At 43.5% G+C, this 25,473-nt stretch overlaps 2 protein-coding genes across 8 annotated transcripts in view; one reads left to right on the top strand and one right to left on the bottom strand.

Moving 5' to 3' along the window:
• Positions 1-15,929, bottom strand: part of LOC309657924 (uncharacterized protein) — a 73,094-nt gene extending 57,165 nt beyond the window's left edge. The window contains exon 1 of the mRNA XM_082455964.1: positions 15,887-15,929. Coding sequence (XP_082312090.1) covers positions 15,887-15,914 — 28 coding nt within the window. The 5' untranslated portion in view covers positions 15,915-15,929. The remainder of the gene's footprint in view (positions 1-15,886) is intronic.
• A 146-nt stretch (positions 15,930-16,075) lies between these two features.
• Positions 16,076-25,473, top strand: part of SNX18 (sorting nexin 18) — an 81,179-nt gene continuing 71,781 nt past the window's right edge. For all 7 annotated transcript variants that reach the window (XR_014261956.1, XR_014261957.1, XR_014261958.1 and 4 more), the window contains exon 1: positions 16,076-17,837. Coding sequence is in view for 4 of the 7 variants with exons in the window: in XM_082455887.1 (XP_082312013.1) it covers positions 16,214-17,837 (1,624 nt within the window). In the remaining 3 variants the exon portion in view is untranslated. The remainder of the gene's footprint in view (positions 17,838-25,473) is intronic.

Below are 25,473 nucleotides of genomic sequence, written 5' to 3'. Positions count from 1 at the left end.
GGGGAAGGTTAACAGGATTTCAAAGTATGACCAACAGTTTTGCCAAACAGATTAAGAGAGGTGGGTACTCCAGGCAGAGGAAAGAGCCCATGTAAAAGTTCCAAGTCTTGACAGGCACATAGCCTGTTGAGGAAACAGTGGGAAAGCTAGGACGGCTAAAGTGGAAAGTAAAGAATACTAGGGCATTTGCAACAGTCCATTATAGTAAGAAATAAACCTAAACTCAGGTGGTGGTGGAATGGATGGAGGAGAGGGGCTAACCTCAGGATACAGGTGAGAGAGGAAGGAGCAACAGGAGTTAAGGGTAACTGAAGTTTCCATCTTGGGAGTATCTCTGTACTCTAACACCATCACCAGAGGAGGAAAACCCAGGAGGGGGCAGGTCTGGGGTCAGCCAGCAGGGTTTGGATACCGTGACCCCGTTGAATGACCTCTGTGGCTAAATCCAAATGGATGTTCTTCATTTTCGTTTGCCAATGTGACTTTTTCCCTCTCTTCTGTGAATTTTTTTCTATTTCCTAAGACATTACTCTCCTGAATTTCCTCTTACCTATCTGATCCCTCCTTCTCAGGCATGCAGAAGAAAAGGGGTGTTTGAAGGAGGTCATCTGTGGTTGGCTACAGTTCCTATCTCTTGTCTATACTCTCTCACTATGGTAATTTCCCATTTCACAGCTCCTCAATTACCACATATGAACTGGTGACTCCTGACTCCAAGTCTGCATCCTTCATCTCTCTCTGGGTTCCAGACCTTTTTGTGCAACTGCCTACTGAACATTTCCACCTGGGTGTCCTGTAGGCACCTCAAACTCAGTATCTGAAACTACACTCTCATCTTCCCAAGCCAAACCTGCCCTCATGTATGTCTCATCTCAGCAAATGACCCCTCTATCCACTTGGTTACCCAGGCTCCTCTCAATTCTAAGTTCCACTGGACCATGTCCATCTTGGTTACCACTAACACAGTGAGTGGCCCACACATAGCAGACATGTATTGGTATAACAAATGAAGGAGGCAGATTGGCTCCTTAGGTTTCTGAGTTCTGTTAATCCTCCTGGAATAAAAGTCATTCTCTACAATCTTCCCAACCCACTTTGGTCTGAATTAATCAAAGCAAGCACCATTTGCTTCAGAAAGACTTCCCTAACTACCACCCCACATCCCTCCAAGATCTGCTAAGTTCCATAATTTCCTGCATACATCCTAACCATAGCTCATAGCATATGGCCTCCATGCCAAGTTCATCCACCAGCTCCCTGAAGGATGAAGCAGGTATCTTCTTTATATCCTAGTGCCTACTTGCTTGATGGAAGGAAGCAAAGAAGGAAAGACAAACTGACAGGAATTCTGTGAGAGACATCCAAAACGTATTTTAAAAAGAGTGTGGGGCTTGGAAGAAGTCCCATACAGGATAAACCCAAGGAGAAACACGCCGAGACACATAGAAATCAAATTGGCAAAAATTAAAGATACAGAAAAATTCTTGAAAGCAGCAAGGGAAAAATGACAAATAATATACAAGGGAACTCCCAGGAGGTTAACAGCTGATTTCTCAGCAGAAACTCTACAAGCCAGAAGGGAGTGGCATGATACCCTTAAAGTGATGAAAGGGAAGAACCTACAACCAAGATTACTCTACACGGCAAGGATCTCATTTAGATTTGATGGAGAAATCAAAAGCTTTACACACAAGCAAAAGCTAAGAGAATTCAGCACCACCAAACCAGCTTGACAACAAATGCTAAAGGAACTTCTCTAAGTGGGAAACACAAGAGAAGAAAAGGTCCTACAAAAACAAACCCAAAACAATTAAGAAAATGATAATAGGAACATACATATCAATAATTACCTTAAACATGAATGGATTAAATGCTCCAACCAAAAGACACAGGCTTGCTGAATGGATACAAAAACAAGACCCATATATATACTGTCTTCAAGAGACCCACTTCAGACCTAGGGACACATACAGACTGAAAGTGAGGGGATTGAAGAAGATATTCCATGCAAATGGAAACCAAAAGAAAGGTGGAGTAACAATACTCATATCAGATAAAATAGACTTTAAAATAAAGAATGTTACAAGAGACAAGGATGGACACTACATAATGATCAAGGGATCAATCCAAGAAGAAGATATAACAATTATAAATTTATATGCACCCAACATAGGAGCACCTCAATACATAAGGCAAATGTTAACAGCTATAAAAGAGGAAATTGACTGTAACACAAAAATAGTGGGGGACTATAACACCTCACTTACACCAATGGACAGATCATCCAAACAGAAAATTAATAAGGAAACACAAGCTTTAAATGACACAATAGACCAGATAGATTTAATTGATATTTATAGGATATTCCATCCAAAAACAGCAGATTACACTTTCTTCTCAAGTGCACATGGAACATTCTCCAGGATAGATCACATCTTGGTTCACAAATCAAGCCTCAGTAAATTTAAGAAAATTGAAATCATATCAAGCATCTTTTCTGACCACATCGCTATGAGATTAGAAATCAACTACAGGGAAAAAACGTCAAAAGCACAAACACATGGAGGCTAAACAATACGTTACTAAATAACCAAGAGATCACTGAAGAAATCAAAGAGGAAATCAAAAAATACCTAGAGACAAATGACAATGAAAACACGACAATCCAAAACCTATGGGATGCGGCAAAAGCAGTTCTAAGAGGGAGGTTTATAGCTATACAAGCCTACCTCAAGAAACAAGAAAAATCTCAAATAAACAATCTAACCTTACACCTAAAGGAACTAGAGAAAGAAGAACAAACAAAACCCAAAGTTAGCAGAAGGAGAGAAATCATGAAGATCAGAGCAGAAATAAATGAAATAGAAACAAAGAAAACAATAGCAAAGATCAATAAAACTAAAAGCTGGTTCTTTGAGAAGATAAACAAGATTGATAAACCATTAGCCAGACTCATCAAGAAAAAGAAGGAGAGCACTCAAATCAATAAAATCAGAAATGAAAAAGGAGAAGTTACAACAGACACCACAGAAATACAAAGCATCCTAAGAGACTACTACAAGCAACTCTATGCCAATAAAATGGACAACCTGGAAGAAATGGACAAATTCTTAGAAAGGTATAATCTTCCAAGACTGAACCAGGAAGAAACAGAAAATATGAACAGACCAATCACAAGTAACGAAATTGAAACTGTGATTAAAAATCTTCCAACAAACAAAAGTCCAGGACCAGATGGCTTCACAGGTGAATTCTAGCAAACATTTAGAGAAGAGCTAACACCCATATTTCTCAAACTCTTCCAAAAAATTGCAGAGGAAGGAACATTCCCAAACTCATTCTATGAGGCCACCATCACCCTGATACCAAAACCAGACAAAGGTGTTACAAAAAAAAGAAAACTATAGGCCAATATCACTGATGAACATAGATGCAAAAATCTTCTACAAAATACTAGCAAACGCAATCCAGCAGCACATTAAAAGGATCATACACCATGATCAAGTGGGGTTTATCCCAGGAATGCAAGGATTCTTCAATATACGCAAATCAATCAATGTGATACACCATATCAACAAATTGAAGAATAAAAACCATATGATCATCTCAATAGATGCAGAAAAAGCTTTTGACAAAATTCAACACCCATTTATGATAAAAACTCTCCAGGAAGTGGGCATAGAGGGAAACTACCTCAACATAATAAAGGCCATATATGACAAACCCACAGCAAACATCATTCTCAATGGTGAAAAACTGAAAGCACTTCCTCTAAGATCAGGAATGAGACAAGGATGTCCACTCTCACCACTATTATTCAACATAGTTTTGGAAGTCCTAGCCACGGCAATCAGAGAAGAAAAGGAAAAAAAAGGAATACAAATCGGGAAAGAGGAAGTAAAGCTGTCACTGTTTGCTGATGACATGATACTATACACAGAGAATCCTAAAGATGCCACCAGAAAAGTACTAGAGCTAATCAATGAATTTGGTAAAGTTGCAGGATACAAAATTAATGCACGGAAATCTCTTGCATTCCTATACACTAATGATGAAAAATCTGAAAGAGAAATTAAGGGAACACTCTCATTTACCACTGCAACAAAAAGAATAAAATACCTAGGAATAAACCTACTGAGGGAGACAAAAGACCTTTATGCAGAAAACTATAAGACACTGTTGAAAGAAATTAAAATGATACCAACAGATGGAGAGATATACCATGTTCTTGGATTGGAAGAATCAATATTGTGAAAATGACTATACTACCCATAGGAATCTACAGATTCAATGCAATCCCTATCAAATTACCAATGGCATTTTTTATGGAACTAGAACAAAAAATCTTAAAATTTGTATGGAGACACAAAAGACCTCGAATAGCCAAAGCAGTGTTGAGGGGAAAAAAACAGAGCTGGAGGAATTAGACTCCCTGACTTCAGACTATACTACAAAACTACAGTAATCAAGACAACATGGTACTGGCACAAAAACAGACACATAGATCAATGGAACAAGATAGAAAGCCCAGAGATAAACCCACGCACCTATGGTCAACTAATCTATGACAAAGGAGGCAAATATATACAATGGAGAAGAGACAATCTCTTCAATAAGTGGGGCTGGGAAAACCAGACAACTACATGTAAAAGAATGAAATTAGAACACTCCCTAACACCATACACAAAAATAAACTCAAAATGGATTCGAGACCTAAATATAAGACCAGATAGTGTAAAACTCTTAGAGGAAAACATAGGAAGAACACTCTTTGACATAAATCACAGCAAGATCTCTTTTGATCCACCTCCTAGAGTAATGAAAATAAAAACAAAAATAAACAAATGGGACCTAATGAAACTTCAAATCTTTTGCACAGCAAAGGAAACCATAAACGAGACGAAAAGACAACCCCCAGAATGGGAGAAAGTATTTGTAAATGAATCAACAGACAAAGGATTAATAAAATATATAAACAGCTCATGCAGCTCAATATTAAAGAAACAAACAACCCAATCCAAAAATGGGCAGAAGACCTAAATAGACATTTCTCCAAAGAAGACATACAGATGGCCAAGAAGCACATGAAAAGCGGCTCAACATCACTAATTATTAGAGAAATGCAAATCAAAACTACAATGAGGTATCACCTCACACCAGTTAGAATGGGCATCATCAGAAAATCTACAAACAGCAAATGCTAGAGAAGGTGTGGAGAAAAGGGAACCCTCTTGCACTGTTGGTGGGAATGTAAATTGATACAGCCACTATGGAGAACAGTATGGAGGTTCCTTCAAAAACTAAAACTAGAATTACCATATGATTACCATACCAGCAATTCCACTACTGGGCATATACCCAGAGAAAACCATAATTCAAAAAGACACATGCACCCCAATGTTCATTGCAGCACTATTTACAATAGCCAGGTCATGGAAGCAACCTAAATGCCCATCAACAGATGAATGGATAAAGAAGATGTGGTACATATATACAATGGAATATTACTCAGCCATAAAAAGGGACGAAATTGAGTCATTTGTTGAGATGTGGATGGATCTAGAGACTGTCATACAGAGTGAAGTAAGTCAGAAAGAGAAAAACAAATATCGTATATTATCGCATGTATGTGGAACCTAGAAAAATGGTACAGATGAACCGGTTTGCAGGGCAGAAGTTGAGACACAGACGTAGAGAACAGACATATGGACACCAAGGGGGGAAAACCACAGTGGGGTGGGAATGGTGGTGTGCTGAATTGGGCGATTGGGATTGATATGTATACAGTGATGTGTACAAAATTGATGACTAATAAGAACCTGCAGTATAAAAAACAAACCAAGAAACAAAAAACAACTAATGCTAAACTTTCTTTGGGTTATTTGTATGGAAATATGTTAATATAAATATTTCAGACATTACATGAAATTTCTAAAAATCTTATATGTTCTGGTATAATGTTATAATTCTAGGGCTTCCCTGGTGGCGCAGTGGTTGAGAATCTGCCTGCTAATGCAGGGGACGCGGGTTCGAGCCCTGGTCTGGGAAGATCCCACATGCCACGGAGCAACTAGGCCCGTGAGCCACAACTACTGAGCCTGCGTGTCTGGAGCCTGTGCTCCGCAACAAGAGAGGCCGCGATAGTGAGAGGCCCGCGCACCGTGATGAAGAGTGGCCCCCGCTTGCCACAAGTAGAGAAAGCCCTCACACAGAAACGAAGACCCAACACAGCCAAAAATAAATAAATAAATAAATAAATAAATAAAAGTCATAATTCTAGTTATTACTTTAAAATGTATATCTCAGAAATAACTAAATTTCCTTGTCAATTGCATTATTATGAACTTTCATCAAATCTTTAACCGTGGTCATTTTTAAGTCTTTTGTCATTTACAGACAGTTCTGGGTGTACTCTGATGCTTTTGCAAAAATGTTCCTATAAAAGGGTTTCATCTTCAAGGAATCCATGGAAAAGACTCTGACAAGTACAGGTTTCTGGTAACTGACTATACTGCTGAACTGAATGAATAAGCATTTTCAGAACTCTAATGGAAAACTGATGAATTCATAAAAGTGCTAACAAAAGATCAAGATGAAAAAAAAATTAATTCCATGGGACTGAGTGAACTGATGAGGATGATTATAATTGTTGTGACTTTCTGTTTGAATAAAAAAAAAAATCCCACAAGGACTCAGAGTCAAAAAATATACAAATCAATTTTCACTGCAAAGTAAAGGAGCTGTTACAGTGGAGGATTACTGGACTGAATGTCAATATTATGACATAGTATGAGTGTGTTTTGTGTTTGGTAATTGCAATCATTGTTGCTTTTGTTGTGGTCATCCATTTACAATGCTTGGTGTCAGTTTATTTATCTCTTGTTAAAATAAAATGTAGCATGTGTATGTGAAAAAAAAAAAAAAGAAAAAAGAAAAAAGAGACAATATGGTACTGGCACAAAAACCAAAATATAGATCGATGGAACAAGATAGAAAGCCCAGAGATAAACCCACGCACCTATGGTCAACTAATCTATGACAAAGGAGGCAAAGATATACAATGGAGAAAAGACAGTCTCTTCAATAAGTGGTGCTGGGAAAACTGGACAGCTACATGTAGAAGAATGAAATTAGAACACTCCCTAACACCATATACAAAAATAAACTCAAAATGGATTAGAGACCTAAATGTAAGACCGGACACTATAAAACTCTTAGAGGAAAACATAGGAAGAACACTCTTTGACATAAATCACAGCAAGGTTTTTTTGATCCATCTCCTAGAGTAATGGAAATAAAAACAAAAATAAACAAATGGGACCTAGTGAAACTTCAAAGCTTTTGCACAGCAAAGGAAACCATAAACAAGACGAAAAGACAACCCTCAGAATGGGAGAAAATATTTGCAAATGAATCAACAGACAAAGGATTAATCTCCAAAATATATAAACAGCTCATGCAGCTCAATATTAAAAAAACAAACAACCCAATCCAAAAATGGGCAGAAGATCTAAATAGACATTTCTCCAAAGAAGACATACAGATGGTCAAGAAGCACATAAAAAGCGGCTCAACATCACTAATTATTAGAGAAATGCAAATCAAAACTACAATGAGGTATCACCTCACACCAGTTAGAATGGGCATCATCAGAAAATCTACAAACAACAAATGCTGGAGAAGGTGTGGAGAAAAGGGAACCGTCTTGCACTGTTGCTGGGAGTGTAAACTGATACAGCCACTATGGAGAACAGTATGGAGGTTCCTTCAAAAACTAAAAATAGAATTCCCATATGACCCAGCAATCCCACTACTGGGCATATACCCAGAGAAAACCATAATTCAAAAAGACACATGCACCCCAATGTTTATTGCAGCACTATTTACAATAGCCAGGTCATGGAAGCAACCTAAATGCCCATCGACAGACGAATGGAAAAGAAGATGTGGTACATATATACAATGGAATATTACTCAGCCATAAAAAGGAACAAAATTGGGTCATTTGTTGAGACGTGGATGGATCTAGAGACTGTCATACAGAGTGAAGTAAGTCAGAAAGAGAAAAACAAATATCGTATATTAACACATATATGTGGTATTTAGAAAAGTGGTACAGATGAACCAGTTTGCAGGCAGAAATAGGGACACAGATGTAGAGGACAAACGTATGGACACCAAGGGAGGAAAGCGGTGGGGGGTGGTGGTGGCGGTTTGATGAATTGGGAGATTGGGATTGACATGTATACACTGATGTGAATAAAATGGATGACTAATAAGAACCTGCTGTATAAAAAAATAAATAAAATTAAATTAAAAAAATTTTTTTTAATTGGACTATGTTTTAAATTATATTAAAATTACTTTTACACTTTGAGCATTATAAAATACTACACAAACTCAGTACTTCATTAAATACTATTGTAAACCCATGAAGTGAGTTAGTTTTATTCCCATTTTGCAGACTAAGAAACTAGTGTTCAGAAAGCTTCATTCATTCATTCATTCATTCATTCATTTGACAAATATTTATTTGATTTAATATGCTGGGCATACAGTGGTGAACAAAGCAGACAAAAACCCCTGCCCTCATAGAGCTACTAGTCCTGGTGAAACCAGGTAGACACAGAGACATAGTAAATAGCCTTCCTTTCAGACACAAAGCTGCCCTTGAACCCAGGCCTCCTATTAAATCTCACCTACAAAACTCCTAGCAAGTGGTCAATATTCTTTCATAACAGCAGGTTTGAGGAGCCAGCAGGGGGCAGAACTGCGCCCCAGACAGTGGAAGTTCTCAGGACAACTGAGTAGCCGCCGGCCCTCTCCCCAGCCTCGTGACCTCAGCAGAGAACCCTCTCTGCTGTCTGTGACACTGCTCTGTCCATGGAAGAGCTGCTGTGAAAATACAGCAGCAAATAAGATTTTAAAAGATGGAAGTGCTTGTAAAATCCTATGTATATATTTGTGTAATTCTTGATACAGTAAACAAAGAGCTTTCAAGTAAATTGTAAATATAGTGCTATTTATAATATTATACAAATAGCCAAATATAAATTAGCCAACTGTGAAATTTCCAGCAATCTCAGAAAATATGGAGTGGTGTTCCAGGTGGTTGAGTTAGCTTTAAGGTTGTTGCTCTAAAGAGAAATGTCATTTAGCTGTCCTTAGAAATATTTAGTTATAGCTGGCAGCCGAGGGGCTGAGGCAAATAGAGCCAGACACAGCAAGAGCTACTGAGAAGAGCTGACCTCCAGGGAGATAATAAGTGGGCATTCCCTCATTCATGCAGGGAACAAATATTTGTGGGTTTCCTACCATGTCTGTTTTGTTCATTGCTGTATTCTCACTCCCTCAGACTTGCTGCCCTGAAAAAGGTTTACACTCTAATAGGGAGAGACAGTGAATATATTGATGTGTTTATATTAGGTAGTAAGTGCTGTGAAGGAAAGTGGCACTGGATGATGGAAGGAGATGGGGAAAAGGGAGATGGTATTTATCAGAGTAATTAAAGCCCGCTGCCTCAGTAAACAAACCATGTAATCTCACTGGCTTACCCAGCAAAGGCTTTTTCTCTCACAAAATCCAATTGGGGTTGGTGACTCAGGGGCCCAGGCTCCCTCCATCTTACTTCCGGGTTCTCCAAGGCAGGAGAAGAAAGGACGGATGGAGGAGCCACAGTGACTCTGAATGAAGTGAAGGTGCAGCATGGTGGATCTCTGGGGGAAGAGGAATCCAGAAAGAGAAAACAGCAAAGACAGCAAAGCTGGGCAACATGGAAAATCAACAACTCTTCTTAGATCCATAAAAGAAGTGAGGTCAGAGGACAAACCCCCCAAAACTGGAGAGACCCACAGGAGAATATAGAGAATCACAACTTACAAGAGGAGAAACCTCCACAGGAACCAGTGCCAGGGTAGGAAAACCTGAGCTGTAATTCAGGAGTTGCTGGAGGCTTAGTGTGGACAACTCTGAGAGTTACAAAGTCCAGGGAGATCCAGTCATCAGGGGGTCCCACACTTGTGTGTGTTTTACCTCTTGGATCTCTACCAGGTTCTCACAGTGAATACTGGAGAAGTATGCTGGCAGAGAAAAAGGAACCATTTTGAAATATGCCAGAGTATTCTGTTCTTCTTAACAAGGCCTGCCCTCAGGAGAAACTATTTAATCAGAGCCTAACCTGCTTGGGCTTTAACAGAGCCCAGCTGACCTAGGGGAAGGGAACTGCTCAACTCCAGCCCCCTCTAGCCATCCAGTCCCACCTAAGAGAAGAACATGTGAAGTTCACAATCCAGAGGCACAAGCTCATTAAACCTAATCGTAGACCTAATCATAGCCTATATTAAAGCTTCCCAGCCTCCTACACCTTACCATCTATTGCTAAAGGCCTAATTACAGCAGTTCCTTTTACCCAGTACATCATGCCTGGCTATCAAGAAAATATTACAAGGCATACTGAAAGGCAAAAAACATAGTTTGAAGAGAGGAAGAGCAAGCAACAGAACCAGATTCATATATGGCCAGGATGCTGGAATGATCAGATCAGGAAGTTAAAACAACTATGATTAATATGCTAAGGGCTGTAATGGATAAAGGAGACAACATGCAAGTACTGATGGGCAGTGTAAGCAGAGAGGAGGAAATTCTAAGAAAGAACCAAAAGAAATGCTAGAGATCAAAAACACTGTAAGAGAAATGAAGAATGCCTTTGATGAATTTATAGTAGATTGCACATGACTGAGGAAAGGATGTGTGGTCACCAGCTTATAGGAGATGTAGCTCTTCATGCCCTTGAACTTGGTCTGCTTGGTGGGGTCATCTGTGGTACACTGGAAAAAGGGGTTCTCCTTCCACTTGTGGCTGTAGAGCCCCAGTACCACACAGCTTGTCCCTGTCCTTCCCCCTCTTATGACTGCTTTTCAGCATCATACTGGAAGTCCTAGCTAAGGCAATGAAGAATAGGATATAAAAGTTACACAGATTGGAAAGGAAGAAATAAAACTGTCTTTGTTTGCAGATGATATAATTGTTTATGCAGAAAATCCAGAAGAGTCAACAACAACTCCTTCCCGAAATTCATAATACATTATAGCAAGGTTGCAGGATGCAAGGTTAATATACAAAAGCCAACTGTTTTCCAGCAGCAATGAACAAGTGGAACTGAAATTAAAAACACTACACCACTTACATTAGCACCCCTCAAAATGAAATACTTAGGTATAAATCTAACAAAATATGTATAAGATCTACATGAGGAAACAACAAAACTGAGGAAAGAAATTAAAGAACAACTACACAAATAGAGAGATATTCCATGTTCATGAATAGGAATACTCAATATTGCTAAGATGTCAATTCTTCCCAACTTGATCTATAGATTCAATGCACTTCCAATCAAAATTCCAGCAAGCTGTTTTATAGATATCGACAAACTGATTCTCAAGTTTATACAGAGAGGTAAAAAACAAGAATAGTCAACACAATATTGACGAAGAAGAACAAAGTTAGAGGACTGACAGTACTCAACTTCAAGCCTTACTCTAAAGCTTCAGTAATCAAGACAGTGTGGTATTGGTGAAAGAAGAGACAGATAAATCAGTGGAACAGAATAGAGAGCCCAGTAACAGACTCATAAATAGAGTCACCTGATCTTTGACAAAAGAGCAAAGATAGGTTTTTCAACAAATGGTGCTGGAACAACTGGACATCCACATGCAAAAAAATGAATCTAGACACAGACCCTACACCCTTCACAAAAGTTAACTCAAAATGGATCAGAGACCTAAATGTAAAAATGCAAAACTATAAAAATCCTAGAAGATAACATAGGAGAAAACCTAGATGACCTTGGGTATGCAATGACTTTTTAGATATAACTTCAAAGGCACTATCCATGAAAGAAATAATTGGTAAGCTGGACTTCATTAAAATCAAAAACTTCTGCTCTGTGAAAGATGATGTCAAGAGAATGAGAAGACAAGCCACAGACTGGGAGCAATATTTGCAAAAGACACATGTGATAAAGGACTCTTATCCAAAATATACAAAAAAATTCTTAAAAATCAAAAATAAGAAAACAAACAACCCAATTTAAAAATGGGCCAAAGACCTTAATAGATACCTCACTGAAGAAGATATACAGATGGCAAATAAGCACATGAAAAGATGCTCTACATCATATGTCATCAGGGAAATGCAAATTAAAACAACAGTGACATACCACTACACACTTATTAGAATAGCCAAAATCCGGAACACTGACAACACCAAATGATGGTGAGGATGTGGAACAAGAGGGACTCACATTCATTGCTGGTGGGAGTGCAAAGTTGTGCAGTCACCGCAGAAGACCACTGGCATTTTCTTACAAAACTAAACATACTCTTACTATACAATCCAGTAATCGTGCTACTTGATATTCATCCAAAGGAGTGGCTAACTTATAGCCACACAAAAACCCACACAGGGACGTTTAGAGCAGCTTTATTCATAATCGGCAAAACTTGGAAGCAACCAAGATGTCCTTCAGTAGGTAAGTGGATAAACTGTGGCATACCCAGGCAATGAAATATTATTCAGCGCTAGAAAGAAGTGAGCTATCAGGCCATGAAAAGACATGGAGGAATCTTAAATGCATATTACTGAATGAAAGAAGCCAATATGAAAAGGCTACATAGTATGCTTCCAACTACATGACATTCTGGAAAAGGCAAAACTTTGGAGATAGAAAAGATATCAGTGTTTGCCAGGGGTTAGGAGGGAGGGAGGGAGGGATTAATAGACAGAGGAGTTTTAGGGCAGTGAAACTATTCTGCATGATAATATAATGGTAGCTACATGTCATTATACATTTGTCCAAACCCAAAGAATGTACAACACTGAGTGAATCCTAACATAAGCTATGGACTTCGGGTGATAATGATGTGTCCATGCAGAGGCTGTGTGTGTGGCGGGGAGGGAGCATATGGAAAATCTCTGTACTTTCTCCTCAGTTTGCTATGAACCTAATACTGCTCTAAAAAAAAAACAAAGTCTACTAAAAAAAAAAAAAAATGAAAGGCATGCTTGGCTTGTTCCAGAAATAGCAAAGAAACCACTGTGGTTTCTCTCAAGTGGAAGAGAGGGATGGAAAGAGAGGCAGGGGCCTGGCCACCTCTCGGGCCAAGGAAAGAAGTGTGAAAATGCAGCTGTTTGGAGACATTTAGTGTCCCCTAATGACTTGTCTTTATAAAAGTGTAATGAAATAGAAATAGTTGATGGCTATAATGATGATTCTGTAAATTGAATTATGAATAATATGCTCCATTTTCTAGAGAAATCTTTTAAAAATGTATTACTGGGGCTTCCCTGGTGGCGCAGTGGTTGAGAATCTGCCTGCCAATGCAGGGGACACGGGTTCGAGCCCTGGTCTGGGAAGATCCCACATGCTGCAGAGCAACTAGGCCCGTGAGCCACAACTACTGAGCCTGCGCGTCTGGAGCCTGTGCTCTGCAACAAGAGAGACCGCGATAGTGAGTGGCCCGCGCACTGCAATGAAGAGTGGCCCCCGCTTGCCGCAACTAGAGAAAGCCCTCGCACAGAAACGAAGACCCAACACAGCCAAAACTAAATAAATAAATTTATTAAAAATAAATAAATAAATAAATTAAAAAATTAAAAAAAAATGTATTACTGTATCTACTTCCCTGAGTGAACAGTTTTTTTGTTTTTGTTTTTTATAAATCACATAAGGATTTTTTTTTTTAATTTTATTTATTTATTTATTTATGGCTGTGTTGGGTCTTCGTTTCTGTGCGAGGGCTTTCTCTAGTTGCAGCGAGCGGGGGCCACTATTCATCGCGGTGCGCGGGCCTCTCACTATCGCGGCCTCTCTTGTTGCGGAGCACAGGCTCCAGACGCGCAGGCTCAGCAATTGTGGCTCACGGGCCCAGCCGCTCCGCGGCATGTGGGATCTTCCCAGACCAGGGCTCGAACCCGTGTTCCCTGCATTGGCAGGCAGATTCTCAGCCACTGCGCCACCAGGGAAGCCCTGAGGGAACAGTTTTAAGTTTCTAATACTGGAGTATATTTTCTAGATATCCAAGACCCTTAAGTGGTAGGGTCTTTCCTGCCATTAGGGTGCCACAGGGCCAGGTACCATGTCCCTGTTCTTCATGAACCCCAAGCATTTGCTCGTGCACTGGTGCTGCAAACAACCTCCGAATCCCAACGTTTCCTCAACCACTGCTCTACAGAGCAGCCCAACCTGTCTGTAAATGCCATACTCTCAAACTCCTGGAATTTTCACACCCAAAATGGATTTTCAGTCTCCCTCTGTATTTGAAAGCCTGAAGCGTTGCAAGTTTCCTGCTACTTTAACTCTTTAACCTAAGGAGTAACTACCAGATGAATAGTAAGGATGAAACTAAATGTATTTACGTTAAATATTCTAGATTAGCTTCTCAGAAGTTACTAAGTACAATAAATTGTATTCTAGATGTTTCATAAATGTTGACTTCATGTTTCTGACCACATGAATTGTTGATGCCGAAATTCAATGACCTCTGTTACTTACTGTGAGAATTGTCCTAACCCAGAATTTTCAGCTACAAATGGTGTAATTCAGAATTTGCTTACTGCATTGAATTAAGGTTTTGCATTAGGGTTAAACACTATGGGAGTGATTCTGGTATACTGGGTTGGTGGTTTTGTGCAGAATGCTTAGAATACCACAGCTCTTAAAATAATTGTATACTCTTCTGGCTTGTTTCCCAGATTTGCTTGAAAAGGGTCAGAGGACAGGATGAAATTAATGACATATGAATGCTAACACCCAATCAGAGGTGTCTTCAAAAGAATAATTAGGCTAGACAATAAGGGGATTCTGAGAAGAAAAAGCTTTAGGCAACTTATACACTGAAGGAACAGAAGATGTGTAACAAGGCAGACTGGAGTTGATTAATGTTTCAGGAAGTGATTTTTTTAATCTATTTATCTTAAAAATAATATAAATATAGTGAGACAGAGATGAATGGAGAGGGATGGTCACTGATCTCAGACTAGGAGCAGGGGTGTGAACACTGGTACCCTTCCTGGGGCATATACCCCAAGATTGTAATTTAGGACGCCCATTATCTTCATGAAGGAGGACAGAGGTTTTGCTTTCCAAAATAACAGTAACAGCAGCAACAGCAGCAGCAAACACTTAAACTGTGCTTACCACGAATAATGCTAGTCATATATTAAGCTCTGTTTCATTTTCCTCATCTATAAATAGGGATTACATGATTATCAAATCCCCACAACAAACCTAGGAGTCCAATAAGTAACTTGCTCAAGGTCTTACAGATAGATATTATCAGGAGGCCGACTGAACCCAGCAGCCTGGCGCGGAAGCTTAAGGTCTCATTCACGCGTCTTAGGGAGGGGAAGGGACGCATGCAAAATGCACACTTCTCTCTGCACACTTCTTTTAGTGTAAACTCTCCAGTGCCTCCTTCCCCACACCACCCTTAGCCTCTTAATTGGTCAAACACAGCGCCTTTCCTTACTTTGCTCTTGTCATTCTGCCTTTTTGACCAAAAGCCTCCAGTGGGGAGAAGATGAAAGGGAGCTTCTCCACAGGCATCCTGTCTCTCTTCTTAGCGCAATCGCTAATATTCATTGAAAATCCTTTAACAGAAGCATGGGTTAAGTTATTGTACGAGTATTCAATGAGCGCTCAGAGTGGGAACGCTTATCAGCAATGCAAACATTTACTTACTTTCTAGGACACGTTTTTTAACTTAAAAGCCTAAAAAAGTCTCAGACAATTCACTCCTGAATAGAAACCTTCACCCTCAGCTCTCACCTCTGAGCCTCACTGCGCGTCACTGGCCACAAGGCGGCGGTGGCAGCCACGGAGTCGGACCCGGGGGCGGGCGCGGCGGCTCGGCCATCGCTTGCTCTCGCCTGGCGCGCGGCTCTCGGCCGTGGATTAGCGTAGCTGGGGACGTGGGAGGCCGCGGGCCCCGCCCCCAACCGGCCGCGGCGGCCGCCCAGCGCGGCAGTCGGCGCTACAAGCCGAGCGGCGCGGAGGGCGCGGAGGGCGCGACCGGCGGGCAGGGGCACCGGAGTGTGCGCCGCCTTCGGGGCTCCTCTCCGCGCGCCAGGGCGCGGGCACCACTGCGGCCCCCTCGGGCGGGCACCAGGCTCGGGGCGCCAGGAGTCGGGGGCAGCCCTCCGGGGCGCCGGGACCATGGCGCTGCGCGCCCGGGCGCTGTACGACTTCAGGTCGGAGAACCCGGGCGAGATCTCGCTGCGGGAGCACGAGGTGCTGAGCCTGTGCAGCGAGCAGGACATCGAGGGTTGGCTCGAGGGGATCAACAGCCGCGGGGACCGCGGCCTCTTCCCGGCCTCGTACGTGCAGGTGATCCGAGCCCCCGAGCCCGGCCCGGCGGGCGACAGCGGCCCGGGCGCCCCGGCCCGCTACGCCAACGTGCCACCCGGCGGTTTCGAGCCCCTGCCCGCCGCGCCGCCCGCCTCCTTCAAGCCGCCGCCCGACGCCTTCCAGCCGCTGCTGCAACCGCAGCAGGCGCCGCCGCCGAGCACCTTCCAGCCGCCGGGCGCTGGCTTCTCGTATGGCGGGGGTGCCCTGCAGCCGTCGCCGCAGCAGCTCTACGGCGGTGGCTACCAGGCCAGCCAGGGCAGCGACGATGACTGGGACGACGAGTGGGACGACAGCTCCACGGTGGCTGACGAGCCGGGCGTGCTGGGCAGCGGCGCGTACCCGGACCTCGACGGCTCGTCGTCGGGGGGCGTCGGCGCTGCGGGCCGCTACCGCCTGTCCACGCGCTCCGACTTGTCGCTGGGCTCCCGCGGCGGCTCGGCGCCCCCGCAGCACCACCCATCGGGGGCCAAGAGCTCGGCCACCGTGAGCCGCAACCTCAACCGCTTCTCCACCTTCGTCAAGTCGGGCGGGGAGGCCTTCGTGCTGGGCGAGGCGTCGGGTTTCGTGAAGGACGGGGACAAGCTGTGCGTGGTGCTGGGGCCCTACGGCCCCGAGTGGCAGGAGAACCCCTACCCCTTCCAGTGTACCATCGACGACCCCACCAAGCAGACCAAGTTCAAGGGCATGAAGAGCTACATCTCCTACAAGCTGGTGCCCACGCACACGCAGGTGCCAGTGCACCGGCGCTACAAGCACTTCGACTGGCTGTATGCGCGCCTGGCCGAGAAGTTCCCCGTCATCTCCGTGCCCCACCTGCCCGAGAAGCAGGCCACCGGCCGCTTCGAGGAGGACTTCATCTCCAAGCGCAGGAAGGGCCTGATCTGGTGGATGAACCACATGGCCAGCCACCCGGTGCTGGCACAGTGCGACGTCTTCCAGCACTTCCTGACCTGCCCCAGCAGCACCGACGAGAAGGCCTGGAAACAGGGCAAGAGGAAGGCCGAGAAGGATGAGATGGTGGGCGCCAACTTCTTCCTGACCCTGAGCACACCCCCCGCCGCCGCCCTCGACCTGCAGGAGGTGGAGAGCAAGATCGACGGCTTCAAGTGCTTCACCAAGAAGATGGACGACAGCGCGCTGCAGCTCAACCACACGGCCAATGAATTCGCGCGCAAGCAGGTGACGGGCTTCAAGAAGGAGTATCAGAAGGTGGGCCAGTCCTTCCGCGGCCTCAGCCAGGCCTTTGAGCTGGACCAGCAGGCCTTCTCGGCCGGCCTGAACCAGGCCATCGCCTTCACCGGAGATGCCTACGACGCCATCGGCGAGCTCTTTGCCGAGCAGCCCAGGCAGGACCTGGACCCCGTCATGGACCTGTTAGCGCTGTATCAGGGGCACCTGGCCAACTTCCCCGACATCATCCACGTTCAGAAAGGTAAAGCCTGGCCTTTAGAGCAGGTGGTGTGGAATGTGTTGTTCAGGCTGAAAGGGTGCCTTTGACAGAACTATCATCGTCTGTTTCAGATTAATATCCCACAGGTCGGGAATACAGCAGGGATGTGGACAGCCAAGCGGCGGTGCCCTGAGCGTAGGGCGGATTGTGGGCCGGTAGCTTCCTCCTTAAAATATTTGCAGACAGGGCGCCGATACTCCTCAGAGGAGTTTCTGAGGGTACTTTTGATGACAGTACTGTCATTTTAGAGTTTGAATAGTTGGGTAATGAGTTTCTGGGATCTGTAATCTTGTGTCTAGGGTAGAATTAGAAGGGGACCCAAACCATGGTTAGGCATCCGTTTGGACACTGGCAGTGTCACTTAGTCGTGGGTTTCCGGAAGTGTGGAAATAAGGGGGGGAGAATGGATATCTGCAAACAAAGGTAAGTCCTGCTTTCGCTCTGCACACCACTCAGTCACTGCGCTGGTAGACATCAGGGTCAGTTCTCTGAGGTACTAGCTGGGGAAGCTTAGGAATTTCCTGCACAGGCTTCTTGCTTGCAACCTTTGTAAAATGAGGTAAAAGACTCACTCTAATTTCAGGAAGTTTTAAGAAAATTAATCTCTTTAGGTTCGGTCATTTTGAGTTTGGAGTCTATTAACAGACTGAAATTAAGAGTATTATTTAGGAGAATGATGCAGGGAAGCTATGTAGAATGTATAGCATCTCTGAGGACTGTGTCGGAGAGCAGTGCTTCTAGTATCCCAGTGAGTTAGCTGCCTAGCTGCCTGTCAGTGCTTCTAGTATCCCAGTGAGTTAGCTGCCTAGCTGCCTGTCAGAGCTCGTTTCGTTAGTAGTTCTTAGAGTCCCTAACTACTGTTAAAGCACTAAAGTTTGCAGATTGTTTTTTTACAATCTGCAATAAATAAATTAGTAATTCCTGTCAACGTTAGTCACCAACTTCTGATAGCATGCCTCGAGTGAGGGAGAATGGGGAGGGGGTGGAGTTAGGGAGGCAGCCTTGCCTGTGAATGTCTTCTGTTCAGTGTGGAGAGGGAAGAGGGAGTCACCTAACTACCTTCCTGAGGTGGTGGAAACCTTGGGCCACCAGGTCTGGCCTTCAGTAATGAGATGCTCGCTGCCCTGCCATGTGGGCCAGTCCCCTTATGAACAGCCCTGATCTTTGACCTATTCTTCCTGGTATTGAACTAAAATTTGCCTCTCTTGATTCTCTTTCTGTTCCCTGGAACCACACAAAATAAGTCTATTCCTCACCAACATGTCAGCCCTTCAGACCTTTGGGGACAGCAGCTTCCTTCCCCTCTGCTGCAGTCCTTCCCCTTCCAAGTATGTGACAGTCTTCTAACTTACCAAAGGGGGGGTCCTTCAGACACGTTGATCTTGGCGTTGCCCCTGATAAAATGCACCCCAAACATCTGCAGTACTAGTCTTAGTAGAGAACAGTAACTTTCTTCGCAATTTACATGTTTTAAGTGCAGTGTAAGGTTGAATTAGCTATTTGAGCAGCCATATCGCTTTTGACCTGCATTGAACCTGCATCTACATTCCTTATGCTTTTTTGCATAAATTGCTGTGAATCCTTGACGTTTTGGATGGTGCTGTTGCCACTGGCTCTTTGAGCCTTTAATGTAGGACCTTATATTTAAATCCCATTGTGTTACATCAATGCTGGCCGCCTTTTTAACTGTTTCTGTAAGTTTATGCAAATTCTTGGTAAATAGTTCAAGGGGTGGAGCCAGGACAGACTCCTGCAGCCACACGCGGGTGACTGGCTACTACAGGGTTTCATCCATCCATTCGCTGGTTTGACTGTCATCAGACCACACACTCAGTCTTGTCAGGTGCTCTGCCGTTGAAATTATTTATTAGAAAAGGTGTGATGTTTGCTCGAAGGTCGATTTTGAGTTTATATGTAGCCTGTTAAACCGTGTACATAGTTTATTTTTTTAACCCTAGAACTAAAATTGTTTCCTGCTGGGATTTGAGAAACTTCCTTCATTAAAACCAGTACCATTTTTACGTTGTTTAAACAATTCAAGGGCACTAAACATAATCTTCAGGAACTTCGGAAAGAACACCAGTTGGTATACAACGTAGTTTGTTTCTGCTGTAGCCTTGGTGTGTAACGTACAGGGAACCTGTGTCCCTAGATGACGTGTCTTTAGAATGTACTGCCATTTAAAGCTATAGTGTGCAGTACATAAGGCTAAAAGCATTTGTTTACAGCCAGCGTTTATCAAGGATGCTGGTGCTGGCCATTTTTAGGAACGCAGATGAGCTTTAGCCAGGCTAAAGCTTTTTGAACATGTTCTGGATGTTCACGTTGTTGTAAAGAGCGGCTCAAACACCTCCCCCCACCCCCCCGCCCCCCGCCACCACCTCTACACAATTGCTGTTGGAATGAATCTTTCTTAGTCTGAGCACTTGGGGATTTTGTTTGCAAGTTGTTTTTTCCTCCAAGGCCTCAAAGTGTAATCATATCAGAGGCCTTACTGTGACTTTTGAGAGGAGAGCCAAAAAAAAAAAAAAAAGTGAAAATCTTTAAGCAGCGTATACAATCTTTTGTTGTAAGTACTTGGTCCAAAGTTTATATTTCAACTTGGGAGAAATTTAAAAATTGAAAATAGTTATTTCAAGTCTTAAGTCTTCATTGTTTACAGTAAGAGAAAAGCAGTTTCACCACTTTTACATTTTACATGTTCTAATCATATATTAAGAGACCCACATTCAGTTGTCAGAATATGATTAGAAAGTGCTTTTTAATTACTAAAGCAGTTAAAAAGGGGAGTTAATTAGTTTCCCCCCCCCCCTTAATTCTGGGGGAAAGGACAGGAACATTAGGCTCCTCTGAGCCTTTTTCTTACCCAGGAGACTGCTGCCATCAGCCAGCTTTCCTAGCGTTCTGAACCTGTGCTGTTCCATGCTGGGTCTGCAAGCCACGTGGGACTATTTAAGTTAGTTAAAATAAAATAAAGTTCAGTTCCTTAGTCCCACTAGCTATATTTCAAGTGTTTTATAGCTAGCGGCTACCACATTGGACAACAGAGGTGAGGAATATTTCCTTCCCGCTGCAGGTTCTAATTGGAGAGTGCCGAGCTGGACCGTTGGCCATAGTTTAACTGTAAGTCCTGTCATAAGTTTCCCCGGCAAACTGATGATCTTTTCACATACTTTCCCGATAGTTTGCTTTTTTCTTGGTCATCGCCTGGCATCTCCTCTCCATATAGGCTTAGGTGATAAAAAATGGGAGGGGAAACAGGTCCTGCTAGATCCCTCTCTACAGAACTGCCCAGGCACTCAACCAGTGAGTAATATTTCTGCAGTGGGAGGACGTCCACCTGCTTTGCAGCCTGCCTTCATGTCCCATTAAGAAAATGCAACTGGTCTCAGGATGGACATCTGAGGCTGGTGAGGAACCAGCTCCAGAAAGAGGGTGGAAAACTCAAATACTCTCAAATGTGGTGGACTGGGGTTTTCTGACTCTACTTAGTACCGAAACCATCACTTAAACTTAATAATGGTTTTAGTATAAGTACTTTCTGCAAAAGTGAAGAGAGCCTTGTGTTTCCTTCAGTGAAAAGGGAATGGTTAGAATTCTGATTTTTTCATCAGCTGATGAAGTCTTAGATAAACAGACCTATTTCGGTTAATGGAGTTGAGTATGGGAAGAAGAGTATGTAGTTTGAAGTACAGTAGGTGGAATTCAGAACCTGTTTGAATTTTCTTCATATTTTGCTTTGTCTTCACAGGAGTCCCTTAAATCTTTGTTCATGGGCAGTTCATTGATCGCTGACTAACCAGTCTGCACAGGTCCATCAGTGAGCTTTGTAACCCTGTGGTCTTGATTGTCTTTTCTTGAAATGGCAGCCTTTTATCCTTTCCCTCTTTATCGCCCCTGCCTGCAGTATGCCTGTATAATGCCGACCTTGCTGAGTTTGGCGTGGTACATAGAATATATTTCACTGTCAGTTTCCTAGCATATTCAATTCTGTTTCCAAAGATACGATTTACCTCTAATATTTAATGAAGCTTAATCTGAATGGCAGCGAGTTGTGGTGGTTTAAAAGCTTTAGGCTTATCTCTTGGGGAATATTGCGAAAGGGAAAGGCTGTAACGTTAGATGATGAGAAATGTTGGTTTCATCTTTGTTTATGAATCTGGACTAGATAGCCAGAGGGAGTCACTTAAAGGGAAATTGTATTCCAGAGAAAAGGTATAAAATCGTGTAAAAGTGATTGGTTGGTAAAATGTAGTCTTAGTGTGTGAAGCGAGGATGCAGAGCTAGATAAATAAACAAGGCAGTCCTGTTTTCTGTACTTGTAAATTAAACATGCAGGCAGGGTCTACTTCACTGCCCTCTGTAAACGTTCCAGATGGAGCCTTCTTTTGAACAGAAAACAGCCCCGGGACCTCAGGAATGGTACACCAGTAGTGGGCCTATCAGTCTTGTGGGGTAGAATTTCACCATTGTGCTTCCTTTCAGCACAGGGAGGGTCGGTCTTATGTCCCTCAGACATTAATTAAAGATAGCCGGAGTCCCGGCAGGGCACACGAGGTGAGGCTGGGCCACCGTGAGCCCTTCCCTCTCTGCTCCCCTTTCTCCTGTAGCTAAAAATAGCCCTGAGAGGGTGGTGCCAGTAATACAGAGAAAAGGTCTAATACGCGGGCTGTTTACAAGCTCATCCTTATTTTGAAACCTCGGCTAGAAACCGAGGTCATTCATCTTTTTTGCTTTAGCCCCGTCTTAACTGCACCCATTTCTCCTCTCCCCTCCATCCCCAGCTATTTTTTAAAGAAACTTCAGTTCCAGGCCTTAATCTTTGGCCCAACTGTATTTTCTTAGTGAAGACGAGGTTACCTTTGGGGCTTTTGTTATAGATGACTGAATTCCTTGGTTGAAACGTCAGCATGACTGGCCACCAACAGTCTTGGTCACGATCTAGGTGGGGATACTGCTCACATCACCCTGTCATTGGTTTCTCTGACTTCTTTTTGGAGCCACGAAGCCCTCGTGAGAATCACACCGGGAAACCCAGTCTGTTAGGCTGGGCACCACAGAGCCCAAAGGAGGCGGGGACCCACACTCCCACTCAGGTCTTCTGAGGACTCTGGGACTCAGCTGGACTTTCCTCTTTATTCAGAAGTATCCTCCTCACAAGCTCCTGTCTGGTCATCTTTGGATTTCCAAAGACTGTGCGGAACGCAAACAACCGATACAAACATGACACTTTTCTTAAACTACATTCCCTCTTTTCAGGCTGAATAAAAATCTTCTGTATTGTCTCTCAAAGTGTTTTAAAACCAAAGTGTAATATCAAGTTAGATTTGATTTGCCATCAATTTATGATGATCACACACACACACACACACAAACAGCACAATAATGCTTAGCTCTGTTTAGAGAGACTGGGCCCGGAAGACCTGTACTGTCTGTCATCCCACGTTTACAGAGCACAGACTCGATTCGTGTCTGCAGGAGGGACAGACAGGACTCTGATCCTCATGAATTTTGTTTGTTTGTTTGTTTGTTTTAAATTTTATTTCTTGGCCGTGCCAAGCGGCATGCGGGAGCTTAGTTCCCCGACCAGGGATCGAACCCGTGTCCCCTGCAGTGGAAGCGCGGAGTCTTAACCACTGGACCACCAGGAAGTCCCCTCAAGGAGTTTTTTGACTAGTGGCAGAGAAGCTGTGTGCCAGGTTGCTGAGAGCCCCCGGGCCTACACAGAGGAGACGGGGCTGGCCCAGGTCTGACAGGGAGCTGAGTCGGCTCTAGAGTCCCACAGGCAGAGTCTCACCACTGTGGGCCAGCCTGGCATCTGGGCGACCAGTGTGTGATGTGAGGGAAGCTTTGGGCAGACTGTTTTAACCTCTGTAAGCCTTGTTTTCGCATTGCCAGAGTGGGAACACTTCCTCATAAGATCATCATGAGGATCAAATGTTATGGTTCTTAGTAGCTGCTCACTTAAATCCTTGATTTTTTTTTTTTTGCAAAGTAAAACGGGACCTTTAAAATGGGAGGTACTCTCCCTTAAAAGGCAATTCCAGGGATCTTATCATCCCTCTTGGTGGCCTTTTACCACCAGAATTGCAGGCAAAAGTATGAAACGCCAAGGGGGCATCGGTATAGCAGTTGAGCGTTGTATTTTAACTCAGCTGTCCTGTATTGCACACCAGAAGAAATGGTAACGGAGGAATAAACGTCAGTGTTAGTGGGGTCACCAGTTTGCTGTCACCAGTCCCTCTCCTCCTCCAAATTACTTGTGGCCTTGCACAAAGCACTGGCATTTCTGAGCTTCAGTTCCCTCATCTGTAAATGTGAGGTTCATGATTTCCTAGGTATCGTTTTGTTGTTTGACTTTAATAGCACCGTTCCTACATTGAAAATAAAATACTCCTAAGTATATGATGAACATTTCGACGTTGTTTCAGGCTAGTTTCAGTAGCGTTCTATTTGCTTACGTGACTGTGTAATCTAGGAGTGTGAAAATCCTTTATCAGTTGACGTGAAAGAAGAGTCATGCACGTTTAGTTTGGATCAGCAAACATGCATGCAGGGCTTGCCCTGCCAGGTGCTGCGGATGTGAAAGTGATGACTATGTGGCCTCTTGCCTGCGGGCGAGAGCTCCTAGGTGTTCCGAAGCTGAGGCGAGCTGGGTGCTGGAGCAGCTTCCCTCCGACCCCAATGAGGTTGTAATTAATAGGGCCACCAAAGAGAGAAGGTGTGACGGGCTTTTCCCCTCCTACAAACTGTACTTCGCTTTGAGTTCTAGTACTGTCTCCTCTCCGGAAGTAGAACCAGCCTTGCATTGTTGCTCTTGGATTTGTAGCTTGGTTAAACTTCAGTGTGGACGAGTTTTAGTCCGCGTCATTTCTGCTCCTTTTCTTAGAACTTTACATCTCTTACTGTGATGTGACTTTTCTCTTCCGATAAAGAAATTTTATGTGTTATTTGGCAGGTAGGGAGACAGTGGTTACGGAGGGGAGCTTAACATCATTCGATTTATTCATGGGAGCCTCTGAAAGGTAAACCTGATTTTATTCAACAAATATTTAAGTGCCCATCATAGGTCAGGCACTATAAAGATGCTAGGGTTGCATCAGTAGTCAAAACAAAGATCACTGCCCTTGTGGCGTTTACATTCTAGCAGGGTGGAGCCACAAGGGAAAACACACAGTAAGTAATTATAATGTACGTCAAAGGATGATATGTGTTAGGGGAAAAAATTAAAGTGGAACGGTTCAAGTGGGGATGGGGAGGCAGGAGGCAGAATGAAAAGGGTGATCGTTGAGGCCTCCCTGAGAAGGTGAGATTTCAGCCGAGGCCTGGAGGAGGTGAGGGAGTTAGCCAGGCAGGTATGGGGCAGAGCTTCTCAGGCAGAAGATACAGCTAGAGCAAAGGCGTTGGCATGCGTGTGTGCTGGCCGGGCAGGAGGAGGCCAGGTACTTGGCGCTCAGAGGGTCTGAGTAGGAGATGAGGTCCCAGCAGGTTCAGCTTATAGGGCCTTAGAGGTCATTGTCAGGATTTGGAGTAAAAGCTCAAGTGAGAAGGGAGCCATTGCAGGTGTTGAGCGAAGGAATGATGTACCAGTAGACCTTGGAAGAGACCTAGTCCAGTT

This window comes from Balaenoptera physalus, assembly GCF_965194825.1.
Source record: "Balaenoptera physalus genome assembly, chromosome: 3".
NCBI classification, from domain to species: Eukaryota; Metazoa; Chordata; class Mammalia; order Artiodactyla; family Balaenopteridae; genus Balaenoptera; species Balaenoptera physalus.
Note: the sequence above shows the minus strand (reverse complement) of the source record. Positions and strands in the feature narration are given on the sequence as shown.